General features: G+C 39.8%; 1 protein-coding gene across 11 annotated transcripts in view; it reads left to right on the forward strand.

Annotated features, from left to right (window-relative positions):
• Positions 1–15,000, forward strand: part of LOC125027976 (insulin receptor-like) — a 112,970-nt gene that overhangs the window by 11,235 nt on the left and 86,735 nt on the right. For all 11 annotated transcript variants that reach the window (XM_047617197.1, XM_047617190.1, XM_047617199.1 and 8 more), the window contains one exon: positions 8,408–8,553. In XM_047617197.1, the coding sequence (XP_047473153.1) occupies positions 8,408–8,553 (146 nt within the window). The remainder of the gene's footprint in view (positions 1–8,407; positions 8,554–15,000) is intronic.

Consider the following 15,000-nt stretch of genomic DNA (forward strand, 5'->3'; position numbering starts at 1 on the left):
TAAAAATCATATTGAAGGATTTTTATTCCAATGTACCAGAACATTTTTGCACCAAAGTGTTATAAAGTGTTCAAACATGATCCCTAAACCGCAAGTAATAAGGCATCGCCGCCAGTTGGAAGTCATGTGATCTAAACCATGACAGAGCAACCGATGAAAAATTGGTACCTTTCAATTATTTTTTAAAGTTGGAAACAAAAAGAAGTCAGATGAGGCTAAAGTGTGGCTGTAGGGTGGATGATTTCCCATCGAAATTCACATAGCACAACTCTTGTCTGCCGAACATCTTGAGTGGGTGCATTGTCTTGATGGAAGAGAACGCATTGATGCAGCTTTCCAGGCATTTTTCTGAATTTTTTTTGACAGTTTTATCAAAACGCATTCATAATAGACAGATGTACTTATTTTCCTGCTCTCGAGAAAGTCAACCAGCAAAATCCCCACTGGATCCCAGAAGACTGGCTATAACCTTTTCTCTTGAATGCTCAAATTTGGCTTTGACTGGTCTTGTCACAATTATCTGCAGAAAAGCTTCAGAGTCCTCATCCCACTTGTTCAAAATTTCCATTGAGAGATCTACCCTTGTTTGCTACCGATTTGGGCGTAACAGCCTAGGGACGCGTCGAGCGGAAAGCTCACTTAGCCCAAACTCTCCACCAGAATTTTGTGTGCAGAACCTACAGAGATTCGATGGTGTCTGCTACTGATTCAGTGATTAATTGTCTATCCTTTTCAGTCATGTCGGGAACAGCATCAATGTTTTTCTCACAAACTGACGTTGAAGGCCTGCCACTGTGGGGCTCATCTTCAATTTCTTTCTTCCACTTCTGAACTGACTTATCCATTTGTAGGACGTTGATTTTTTTGCGGTATTGTCACCATATACTTGTCCCAGAGCGGCAATGATTTGCCTGTTCTCCCAACCGAGTTTCACCATGAATTTAATATTTATCTTACTCTCGATTTTGGTGGATTTCGTGTTGCTTGAATGGTGCTTGACTTCCAACTTGCGGCGATGTGTCATTACCTGCGTTTAATGGTTCATGTTTGAACACGTTATAACACAGTACAAGAATGTTCAGATGCATTGAAATCAAAATCCTTCCACACGATTTTTAGTTATGGACTTTTTTCACGAACTTCGTAGATTTTAAATGATATTTGAAAAGTAACAGGGATAATATTTACTTTCTTAAAAGAGAAAAACACAAAAAGAGTTAAATAGATGCAATTTTATTTTGTATCTGCTTTATCCATCCTGATTATCGATTTCAGACTGCAGTCTCTCTCTCTTATCTATATAAATGTATGTATATATACACATATATGTATGTATATTTATGTACACACACACACACACACACACACACACACACACACACACACACACACACACACACACACACACACATACACACACACACACGCACACACACACACTATCAACGAGAGTGGCCTTAGCGCAGGTGAAACAAAGGGGTCTTAGCTTGTTGGGTTTATTACTGGTACATGTGAGACTACCTAGAGACCCCCGTGTCCCCGGGTATGTATTGTTTACACAAACACACACATATATGCCTTTATATATACATATATATATATATGTTTATATATATGTATATATATATAAATATATATATATATATATATGTATATATATATATATATATATGTGTGTGTGTGTGTGTGTGTGTGTGTGTGTGTGTGTGTGTGTGTGTGTGTATAATATCTACACATATATATATATATATATATATATATATATATAATGTGTATATATATACATATATATGCATATATACATATATATGCATATATACATATATATGTATATATATATATAATGTGTATATATACATATATATGCATATATACATATATATGCATATATACATATATATGCATATGTATAAGGCGACCCTCTTTTATACAGGTCTAAATAGGAAAATGACAAAGGATTGAAATGTACTAGGAAGTGGAAGGGAAAAGATGTGTTCTTGTAGACAGAACGAGGTCACAAGGCGGAAGGCCTGCGGATGTTGCATCCGCTGTTGTGTTATTGTATTAAGATATATGTATAAGTTAATCATGTCATATGTATGGCAGTAGTAGAGTAAGGGTGGCGCTGGTAATATGAGGCCATAGGCCTGTTTATGCGGGTAAAACATGAATCTTAGTACGATAAACAATGAGTATATTCTGGGCGGATGTGGGTAACATAGGCATATCGCTCGGTCACACTTCAGCGGTGGTCTCGGAGCCTATATATATATATATATATATATATATATATATATATGTATGTATGTATATTTATGTGTGTATATGTGGAGGCTCTTGGAGCAGCAGGAGGCCCTAAAGGTACGGAGCCATGGCCCACCGGCGTGTGGATACGCCCTGGCATCATACTAACTCCTGCCCCCGTGCCCCCTGGGGTAAATGGGCGGCTGTGGGGAGGCAGGCCTAGCCAGTCGCCCCCCCCCCCCCCGAGAAAACCTCTGGCAACGAGTCATATACTTGTTGGTGCTGGGGGGAGGGCTAAAGTCCCTCCCATCCAGCAAGAACAGCGGGCTGTGGGTCCCTCTGGGTTGGCGACCGCTGGGACTCGGGTGGGGAGGGGGGGGTTACCCGTCATCCCATCTGGGTCCCAGCGGCCGCCAACCAGGCGTGATGCTTGTGGGGGAAAGCCCCAGGGAGCCCTGCAGGCGGATTATGGGACTTGCAGCCAGCCAACGTCCTCTATATGGGGCGGTGTCGGTAGGGGTGGCAGAGGTGGCGCCCACCCGGAGTGACTGCCCGAGGTTAGACCTCAGGTAGGCTGTCAGGGTGGGGGCTTGGAACGTCCGTTCCCTGTGACAGGACGATCGGTTACCACTACTGTCGAGGGAATTGAAGCAGCTGAGAGTTGAAGTGGCTGCTCTCTCGGAGCTGAAAATACCTGGCAACGGCACAATTAATGTGGGTGACTACACATATTACTGGTCGGACCGTAGCGATGGCCACCATCTCCAGGGAGTAGCCATAGCCAACTGTAAAAGACTTCAACCCTCGGTAGTTGAGGTCACTCCAGTCGATGAGCGTATTATGGTATTCAGACTGAAGCTTTCATTTGGCTTCATGTCTCTTATTGCTGTATACGCTTCAACAAATGTATATAAACTAGAGGTGAAACAGATGTTTTACGCCAAACTTGCATCTGTGGCAGACAGATGTCCTTGGTGAGATATTCGTATTGTTCTGGGCGACTTCAATGCGGTATCCGGCTACAATCGAACTGGCTACGAGATGTCTATTGGTCCTCATCGCACAGGAGCTGATGCTGGCAGCGAGAATAGCCACCTTTTCCGTGATTTTGCTAGGTCCCAGAAATTGAGGATTTCTGGCTCCTGGTATCATCATTGGACTTGGTATAACAATACGGGTAGTGTGGCCAAGGAGATCGACCACATCCTCGTTAGCACTCGGTGGAGGATCCTCCAGAACTGCAGGGTGTATCGCCGAGTTCTGTGGAACTGAGTGTGCCCGGGGGTTTGCCAAGGATATCTCTGATCGTCTCACTGTACTCGAGGGCCTGACAGACCCTGTTCTTATGTGGGATACCTTCAAGTGTGAAATGCTTGATGCAGCTCAGGAATCCATTGGTGAACGCCCAAGAGCAAGACAGAATTCCATCTCGCAGGAGACACTGGAAGCCACAGATGCTTATCGTGCGGCTCGATTGTCAGGGGATCGCAACTTGCACCGTTCTCTGGTGTGCAGGACTAGGTCACTGTTGAGAAGGGATAAGGAACAGTTTATCAGTAATCTTGCAGAGGAGGTCCAAAGCCATTTCTTAGTAAATGACCTTCGTCCTGCCTACCAAGCCCTGAAAAAGCTGAACTCCAAGCCCTCCTCACAGACGACTGCAGTTCGCTCAGCAAGTGGCCAGATAATCTCAGATCCTGATGGGGTGCATGTGCGTTGGCGATCTCCAAGCTGAAGAGTGGTAAAGCAGCAGGTGTTTGTAGCATCCCAGCTGAATTGTTAAAGGCTGGTGGAGAATCTATGGCAAGGGGCTTGCATGCAGTCCTGTCTGTCATCTGGCAGACTGGTACTTTTCCCCCTGACCTGCTGAGGGGTGTGGTCATCCCTCTCTGGAAGGGGAAAGGGGACTGCTGGGACTGCAGCAATCACCGAGGCATTACACTACTCAGTGTACCAGGCAAGGTACTTGCACACATTCTACTGAGATGTATCAGAGACCACCTGTTGAGGCACCAAAGGCCGGAGCAATCTGGATTCACTCCTGGTAAGTCCACAATAGACCGCATCCTGGCGCTTCGAGTCATTGTAGAGCGCCGTCGTGAGTTCGGACGTGGGCTGCTCACAGCCTATATCGACCTCAAGAAGGAGTTTGACACGGTGCATCACGAATCACTCTGGGAGATCCTGAGGCTAAACGGAATTTCAACAAGGATTATTGGACTAATAGCAAACCTGTATACAGGCACTGAAAGTGCTGTAAAGTGTGGTGGGGGCCTGTCGAGCTTCTTCCCTGTTAGTTCAGGTGTGAGGCAAGGCTGTGTTCTTGCACCCACACTTTTCAACACTTGCATGGATTGGATACTGGGTAGAGCTACTGTCCAAAGTCACTGTGGAGCAACTCTGGGCAATATCAAGGTTACAGACCTTGACTTTGCTGATGATGTTGCAATTCTCACTGAATCTCTGGAAACCCTAGTGGCGGCTCTTGATGCATTTAGGAATGAACCAAGGACCAAGACCAAGATCCAGGATTTTAGGGGCCTACTAGGAGACCCTGTGCAGTCGGTACGTGCTTGCGGTGAAAACATCGAAGTCACAGAGAGCTTTACATACCTCGGTAGTGCATTTCACGACTCTGGGCTGTCAGACCAGGAAGTCAGTAGACGGATTGGCCTGGCAGCAGGGGTCATGAAATCTCTCAACAAGAGTATTTAGAGATGCCAGTACCTGTGCAGAAAGACCAAGTTACGTGTTTTCAAGGCCCTGATACTGCTAGTTTTACTCTATGGTAGTGAAACTTGGACACTGTCTTGTGCTCTGGAATCTCGTCTTGATGCCTTTTGTAACAGATCCTTGCACCGGATCATGGGGTACAGTTGGCGGCTGCATCGTGAGACCGGTACAGGACCTGTTACTTGCACAATCCGTGATCGCCAACTCAGGCTATATGGCCATTTGGCTCGATGCCCATCAGGTTGTCTCTGTCCGTGACTATCCTGGGTAGAGGAGGCCTGTGGGACGACCGAGAAGGTCGTGGCTTGGGCAGATCGATCAAACCTGTCGTGAGGAACTAGAGATGGGCCATGCCCCTGCCTGGCGGCCCGCCATGAGGGACCCTCGTAGGTGGAAACAAAGGGTGGATGCGGCTATGCGCCCCAGCCGGCGTTAGCTCCAAAATGATGATGATGATGAATATATCTATACATATATATATACACAGAGACATACATATACATACATATACATACATATACATATGCATACATAAATCCTATCTCCATCATCATTGCTGTAATAGTGAACCAAAATTACATACAGTAGACAAAGAGGTGATTGCGTTAGAGTTGCTGTTTAGCTCGAGCTTCATCTTACGAATCAACAAAGACTGTAATAATGAGGTCTAGGCGGGAGGAGTGAGAGGGTACAATATTGAAATCTCTGTTGGAGAAAGTATGTGAGTGTTGTGAAAGTGCTCTCTTATGGCCGAGAAAGATAGTCTGCTCAGTGTTAGTCCCGTGCGAAATAACTTGCCATTATGCGGTGACATAACCATCGTGAGGTTGACCCCTGTACCTGACTTGGCACACACACCCTCTAGCTGCTTTCACCGCCTGACTATCACCCTTGTTGGTTAGTTTGTATATATATATATATATATATATATATATATAAGAAAGTTGGAATAATGCAGTGCCGCATTGATATAGATATATCTGACTTCAGTTTCGAATTTCCAAATCAATTTCCACCGAGTGACCACTGGGAGTGTGTATAAAACCTCGCCGTCATCACTCATGTATGAGTAGACAGGTAATGTCTATGGAGCTAGTTAGATCCTAGTTGCACACTCCTTTCAGTGGGTCGTCTGGTATGGTTGGTTTAGTACTGGCCCTATATGAGTGACCTAGGTTCGGGGCACGGTCAGGGAGGCTTGTTATATAAATATTTATTAATTTATTTGTATAAATTGATATATATATATATTTACATATATATTCATTTATATATGTATTTATATGTGCGCATGTGTGTGCGTGTGTGTGTTTGTGTGTTCATCTGTGTGATTTTGCGTTTGTTTGCGCGCGCGTGTGTGTCTATAACTAGAAATAAATTAATGAATATAGAAGTTCACACACACACACACACACACACACACACATACACACACATACACACACACACACATATATATATGTGTGTGTGTGTGTGTGTGTATGTGATATATATGTATATATTTGTGTGTGTGTTTGAGTGTGTGTATGTGCGTGTGTGTGTGTGTGTGTGTCTAAATATATGTGTATATATTTATATATATATGTATAAATATATGTATATATATGTATCTATAAATATACATATATATACATATATGCATATGTATTAACATATGTATATATATATTTATATATATATATATTTATATATATACATACGTATATATATATATATATATTTATATATATACATATATATATGTATATATATATTTAATTGTATAATAAAATATGTATGTGTGTGTGTGGGGTGTGTGTGTGTGTGTGTGTGTGTGTGTGTGTGTGTGTGTGTGTGTGTATGTGTGTGTGTGTGTGTGTATGTGTGTGTGTGTGTGTGTGTGAGTGTATGCGTGTGTTTCTGCCTTGCGGCTGAAAGACTAGATGCAACGTGTGAAAAGCAACTTGATTGTTAGAGAGTAGAGAGTAACTGCCTAATGAAGTACAATATAAGCAAAATTTTTAGAATTTTAAATCTATGATACGAAACAATATGAAACAAGACATGTACGCTCCCCCCAAGGAATAACATCTTTTGAAGCAGGCAAACAAATATACAGTGATTTTTCTGTAAGAACAGTAAAACAGTAAAACTGATATGGGTATATATATGCCAGTCAATAATGATGATTATTTGCTCTTACATTTATTGTGGGATATACATATAATGAATTCTTAAATTAGAAAGCTGATAGTCCTGTCCTAAAGGTCACGAAGTACAAGTGCGGGAGTATTGAGGCTTGAGGATTCGTTTCAAAGACAGGAGTGTTCTTACATTCAACGACAATCAACAAACTTGATGCATTTGGTCAGAGCGTTCTCCTGCTTTAAACCCAACGTAATCTTCATGGGCATATATGATATAACAAAAGAGACACAGGGAGAATTTTAAGGCCTGCAAAATCGAACAATATTTGTGAGACGTTATCAACAATAATAGAAAGATTAGAAATAGACATATTTAAAGTATTACATAAATGTATCAGCAAGTATTTATTTTTCTTTGAGATTATAAACAGATTATATATTCTAATTCATGTCTAAAGCGATGGCAATAGCCGTATAAAATGTATTATTCATGTTTTGAGTAAAACAAAACCAATAAACTTGAGAACTATTATACATAATCAAACAACCAAGAGATTATCACGCACGTGAAGTGCTTAAATTGCCAGATGCAAATAACGACATTTTCATACGGCGTAAATATGGTCGTGTTGTTGAGTTGCATGGTCTGATGTTAAACAAAAAAAAAACCTGAAACATAATCGTTTGTTTGTTTAAAGGAGACGAGATAAATGAAAGGCCTGTAGGAGCGTGGGTATCGGTAGCACTGGGCGCGTGTATAAAATCATTCATCATTGTGCAGCTCCTCGAAAACCCACAAGGGGAGTAATCCCATTATTAACGTGCTGCCGTTGGGGGCCCTGGACAGGGAATATGTTTCAGGAAACACTAGGAAATAAGTGAACGGACGGGGTCTAGGGTATTAGGTTTGGTAATAGTTTCGAATCGATTTTGTATAAGCTTCTCAGATTTGAGCTGTAGGCAGACTGTACATTGTTACATTATATATTGCTTGAACTCGTGCATGTTGTTTCTAAATATATTTGTTGTCTTTTGGATGACGGTAGATTTATTAGACAATTATTTATGTAACGACTATTTACATATCTTATGAAAGTCATTCCAAGTCTTTGGGTTTTCAGTATAAATTATGTTTATACCTACATTCCCGTCTATTTATACATTGTTTAAGTATAAGACTGTATATCAACATGGGGATTATAAAAGAGTCCACTCAATTTATATATGTAAGTGCCCATAAATGTGTGCTTTCAAATGGTTAGGTGCGAATTTACATTCGATTCAACATTGCCTTTCCGTTCCAGTCTGTGGCCCTGTGGAAGTAACTGCTAATGCGACAAGGCTCCAAGATTTCCGACATTGCAGAATTATTGAAGGGCATCTTCGCATCCAACTGACTGGAGATAACAACGAGACATGGAATGATCTAAGTCTTCCAGAGCTAACACAGGTATATGAGGGAGCGACACTTATACAAATAGGCTAACACACACGCACACACACACACATACATATATACATAAATATACACACACACATACACATATATATACATATTTATGTATGTAAATGTATGTATACACAAATATATATGTATATAGGTATATATATATAAATACATACATACATACATACATATATACATATATATATATATATATATATATATAAACATATACACACATATCTACATATACACGCAAACACAGATATACGTATGTGTGTATTTGTATATGTATGTATGTATATAAATGTGTGTGCGTGTAATATATAATTTACATCAGGTAACACATCACAAAGAAATTCCAAATAGTTAAACTTGTTCATCATCTGATTGTTTGACAGTAATACAAAACCACCCACACCATTACATGTAAACTATTTTCATACCATTTAAGAGTGCTTAGTGTCTTGTCGGAGGTGCAGGTCTATCTTGGGCTTACAGAACACTGCGTCGCCACTTGCACCAGTCGCTATAGGCATCTTTGGTAGAGGACAAACTCCCAACGCGTTGGGACTTTAGCTGATGACGTCATTAATCTTCATAAATGCAGATTGGCTGGTGAATGCACTGCCAGGCATAGGACGAGTCAGGAAAAAAGTATCGAACACCTACCTTCAAGTATAAACAATAGCCACTCGACTTGTCCAAAGACTCTCTCTCTCTGCCATCTCTATCTTTCCCTCCTGCCCCTTTCACTCACTTTCTCTGCCAGTCTCTCATTATCTCTCTAGCTTTCCCTCCCCTTCACCCCCCCCCCTCTCTCATTTTCTCTCTCTTGTTCACTCTCTATCTCTGTCTCATCCTTTCTCTCTCCCTCCCTGTCTGTCTCGTCCTTTCTCTCTCTCTTTCTCTTTCCCTCTCTCTGTCTGTCTCGCCGTCTCTCTCTCTCTCTCTCTCTCTCTCTCTCTCTCTCTCTCAGCTTTTACAGGAAGGGGGGGGGGGGGGGTAGGCATGACGAGCGAACGAAGCACAACCAATCTCTGAGGTGCTACCAGCTCCCCGAGGATTATTTTTGAAAAATTCATGGTTGGTGTTTTCGTAAAATTGTGTCATTTTTCGTCCTTGCTACGACAAGAGAGGTTTTACCCCGGATATATGACATTTATACATCGTCTGATTACAGTAACTTTTTTTTTTTTTTATATAACTTCATTCACTTTCAAAAAATTATCTTAAATTTTATAATATGAATTGCTATTTAAGCCATATTGCATGTTCAAACTTTACACAAACACATTGACAATATACAATATCGAGGAAATCAATTGAGACACCGTGTGTTTGAGAGGAAAAGTTTCCAGGTATTTCCAATGACTCTATCAACAACGAAGTCTGTGTTCATAATTTATTTCTATGATCTCTGAACACAGATTGATCTATATATATATTTAACGCATTGTAAAATATAAGCATGGCTAGGTTTGTCTTGTGAAAAAAATAAGCTCAATAGAAACGAGGTGGCCCTCTAGTAACGAATTTCAGGCTAAAAGGGCAGAGTTTAAATTATGACGTAAATTAGCCCATTGCGTTGCCAAAAGTCTGAACGGCTCTCCCAAGTGTTGGAAAAAATCCAACACATTGGTACTTTTTATGATCTACCAAAGATACCCTATGAAAGTGACTTCAGCAGACCAAAAGGAACCATGCCAATCTTCAAGTCTGCGGTCTTATTATTTTTTTTTTTTTTTTTTTTTTTTTTTTTTTTTTTGTAAAATGACACTCTTCCTGCCCTGTGTAAGGCACCAAGTAAGGGTATACGGCGAGCAGACAAGCATCGAAATAACATGTCATGCAGGGCTGCTGTACTATGCAAAGAGAGATTAGTCCGTGGCAGTAATGCTGAATTTCCCATTAACCTACCTTTGTAGAACAGCCCTTGGTAATGTTACTTTTGGTCTACTTGACTGGGCCATGGGGTGAGAATCGCCTGCTCCCTCTCGACTCTGAAGGATCTGATCAGCTTTTGGGCGACTTAAACATTGACACTGGTCTGCTGCGAAATGTCTCTTGCACTTTGATTATTCATATGATTATTCGTAACTACAGGCACAACGTCGTCCCTGCTTGTTTGCCTGCGTGAAATATGAAACAATTTGAAGGCGATGTGGCGGTAAATCCATAGTAGCATTCGACTTATACACAACTTCAGTATTCCCGCCCAAGGTCTATATAATTACCTAAACAGACTTTTCTCCCGCCTCCTACGCGCGATTGACACCGATATTCTAAATGATCAAAGCTCTCCATATACAAAGACAAATTGCCAACAGTCACACACCAGCAGGATTGTAAATACAGGTATATAATGCATACTTCCTTATGTATTTAAAAAGAAAATTATTGAGGATAGTGCATTGCAGTCATCAAAACGAGTAATGTCGTAACCTAATCGGCACGTATGGCAAGAATACATGCCATTCCCACCGTCATACAAGTTTATTTATTGTATTTACACATATATGGATCTACAAGTGCCTAGTAAACAAAAAAATCAGTTATTAGTCCTACCTATCTCACCTGTTTACCCTTTTTCTTGACTTCTGGAAAGAGTCTTTTCCATTATTTCATTATCTTAAATGTTACCAATATTTTGATAACTGTTCATAATCATAACACCAAAACCAATAATATAATAGTATTAAAAATAAAAACACATTTTCCCGCCAATTCAAGGTATGGGGAAAACAGGATCGGTCACTAGGGCCTACTGATAGATTCCTTGCTGGCTGAACGCATATAGAGCCATCTGTATGCAACAGAGTTCAAAACTTCAAGGGACAGAACATAAATCCGTGGAGGTTGGGTCTAATTGATGTTTTAGATTTGCATTAATTCATTGATTATAATAAGGGAATACAACTATTGGGTTTTAAAACAAGGGGGAATTCTATGTGACTGAATTTAGGGCATCACCGGGGGTGGGTATAAATGAAGAGGAGCATACATTGGTGTAGTCTAAACAATCGAAAAGAAATATTGAACAATAGGATGAAATGGGGATTGCCGGTGTTGTGAGTAAGGGGTGTTAAGCAAGGAGAGAAGGGTCCATATCTAATACCATTTACTTCATAATCCAATCGTCACGTATGGCAAGAATACATGCCATTCCCAATGTAAAACAAGCTTATTTATAGTATTTACACATAGATGGCTCTACAGGTGCTTACTCACCAAGGAGTCGGTTATTAGTCCTACCTATCTCAACTGTTTACCCTTTTCCTCGACTTTTGGAAAGGGTCTTTTGCATTATTTCATTGTCTTATATGTTATTGACACTTTAATAACAGTTTAATAATCATAACATCAATAAGAATAATAACATTATCTTTTTTTCTTTTTTTTTGGATTTCTTGGCTATCAACCAGCGGCATGTGGCCAAGGTTATTAAGCCAATTGGATCCTATTCATTCTATCAATCTATATAAGGTCTTAAAGTTTTGTCTCCCTTAGAAAAGTGATTACTTCACTGATGATTATTTCGTCATCTGATAATATATTTAATAATGTAAAAAAAAAAAAAAAAAAAAATTCGGAAATAATTGTTAAATCTTTTTCTATGGATATTGTATTGATTGCAGGCTATAAGGATATGGTTAAGGGTAAAGTTGATGTTGCAAAGGGGGCATTGTGGAGGTAATCTTTTCTCAATATTGGAAGTGAGGTGTGTCAATCTTGTAGCGTTGACCCTAAGGCGGGCTAACACCACCTCCTCCCTTCTTTCTTTCCTGTGGGATGTGTCCTACAATTCTATTGTTGTATTATGTTTGTTGTTTATTTGTAGGTTGTTCCACTCACTTTGCCACAGATGTATTTTTGCTTTTATAAGAGACATAAAACACCTGAGATCTGTACGAACTTTATTAATGTCCAGATCGCCAGTTGACCCGGCTAGTTTGTCAGCCTGTTCATTGCCATGGATACCAGAGTGACCTGGTACCCATATTAACTTGATTGATTTGTTGGCACCATGTAACTTACGAATGATATTACCTAGCAGTGGCTGATGGAAGCCATGATAGAAAAGTTGGGGGTTTCCCATGGCGCTATGTTTGACTTAACCAGGGTATCGATGGTAGAGAGATCTATATCGACTTTCTCGACAAGGTCGTGGAGTCGCGTGGCAAAGGGGCTAGTGCCTCCATTGCCATTAGGGTAGTTTGGGTCTCGAGCCACCTTTGCGGCATAGGTCAGTGCTGACTGGCCGCGTCTGAGTCGGAGGGGAGGTACTCCTGACTCCACCTCAAGACGCTCGATCCGAGTACATTTTAGGGCTCCAAGACACACACGCAAACAAGCATTCTGCACAGCACCCAAACCTTTCAAGCTTGTTTTCGATGCCGAGCCATACTCAATTGACCCATAATCTACTTTAAACCTAACCAGGGTTTTATATATCATTAGCAAAGACTGTCTATCAGCTCCCCAAAGTGTTCTTTGACATTTATTCTTTAACTGACCAATGTGTTTTTTCCAATTGAGTCTACTTTCAAATAGTAGACCAAGAAATTTAGCAGAATTTTGAATAGGTGTTGGGTGGTTGTCTAGAATTAACCTGATGTTCGGCCTCCTCCTAAGTGAAAAAAATGACCCCAATACTCTTTCTACTGGAAAACTTAAAAACCCACTGGAAGCCCTAGTTATGAATCATATCTAGTGCCAGTTGGATGCGATTTGCTGATAATTCTGCATTATTGCTTGAATGCCATAATGCACGATCATCAGGGTATAGTGAGTATTTAAAATTCTGAGGAGGAGCTGGTAAGATGTCATTGATCATACATAGAAATAATGTAGGTGACAAGACACTTCCTTGTGGGACCCCGTTTGCCTGGACAAAATTGTCCAAAAAAGTGACATTGTCAGAAAACAATTTGACAGCAAAAGTTCTGTCAGAAATGAATTTTTTAATAAAACAAGTTTTCTGAGTAGGCCATATCGCCATGTTATGTCGTAGGCTTTTCTATATCTAAAAATACTGAAATCAAATAATCTTTTTTGGCAATTGCCTCTTGAATATTACTATCCAGCTTTGCTAGTTGATCGAGAGTTTGACGTCCCTTTCGGAAGCCGCACTGCTCGTCAACTTGTAAATTTCTGGAATTTAAAAAATGCAATAGCCTACTGTTAACAATTCGTTCCATGACCTTACATAAAACCTTGTCAACGCAATTGGGCGGTAGGAGATGGCAGATCTGGGATTTCCTCCTTTTAATATAGGAATGATGTGGGTGAAGTGCTTTATAAACTTTTAACTGTATTAAAAAAAAAAGACTCCTTGACGGCTGTGGAGCCATCTGTATGTAACAACATTCACAAAAACCTACAGGAGACAGAACATAAATGGGGCGGTTGGATTAATGTAGTTTTGTAGATTAAAAACCTATTAAAAAGAACTATATACAGAGTGGTATAGTGGAACATTTATGAGGAGTATTAGGAACACATGGCATATTTAGTAATACATATTCCCAATTACAACTTTTATGACAAATGCCAGTTATGAATAGTCTCATTTTTGCCCATAGGCAGTTGAAAACTGTTATTTAATTGGACAAGTATTTATTGTAGTAAGCTCACTAGTTTCTATGAATATAACAGTCACTGAACTGTATAGAAACAATTATTTACAAATCCTCTTTTTCAGAACCTCCAGAGTGAGTTCATATCGCCATGTCATGTCGTAGGCTTTTTCTATATCCAGTCTGTAGCAAGGAGACTCAAAAGAAAAAAGTACGATAGAAAATGATTTTAGCATAGTTGAAAACAGTGATTTTTAAAAAATGAGACTTTTAAAGGATTGCATAGACAACTTAATGCAAAGACCAGAGAAAAAGAATTCATTGTTGAAAATAAGAATTATGAAAATATGCGAGTTCCAAAGTGAGCTTGATAATTCAAAAAATAACTTTATGAAAAATATTAAAGATTGATTAAGTGTTTACTTTTCAGAAGCTCAGATAACTGCAATAATTGAGGGCAAAATGATAACACACTGGGGAGCAGATATAAGCAAAGCTTTGACCTTAAGTCGTTGGGTGGACCATGGCTAATTGGGTAATTTTGTAAATATAACTAGTGGTAGTGTGCATGAGTTTATTATTAAAAACAGCTCACATATTGTCAGTGAAACAATGGTTGGTAGGATGGATGTTCGCCTCTCTGGTACATTAAAAAATAATAATAATAAATAAATGGAAAGAAACTAGTAAATCAATTATGTTAATTGATTCTTGGTTTGATCTCTTCACCACATAATGACAAGAAAATCTCCAAGCCTGCATATGGTATTAATTTGTAAGAACAAAATAAGATACTAAAACAAATCCTTGAAACTTCTAAAACATTACAAATGGGGAACAAAATTATCCTCTACCTCTTTCAGAAAAGGATTAT

This window comes from Penaeus chinensis, chromosome 8, assembly GCF_019202785.1.
Source record: "Penaeus chinensis breed Huanghai No. 1 chromosome 8, ASM1920278v2, whole genome shotgun sequence".
Lineage (NCBI taxonomy): Eukaryota > Metazoa > Arthropoda > Malacostraca > Decapoda > Penaeidae > Penaeus > Penaeus chinensis.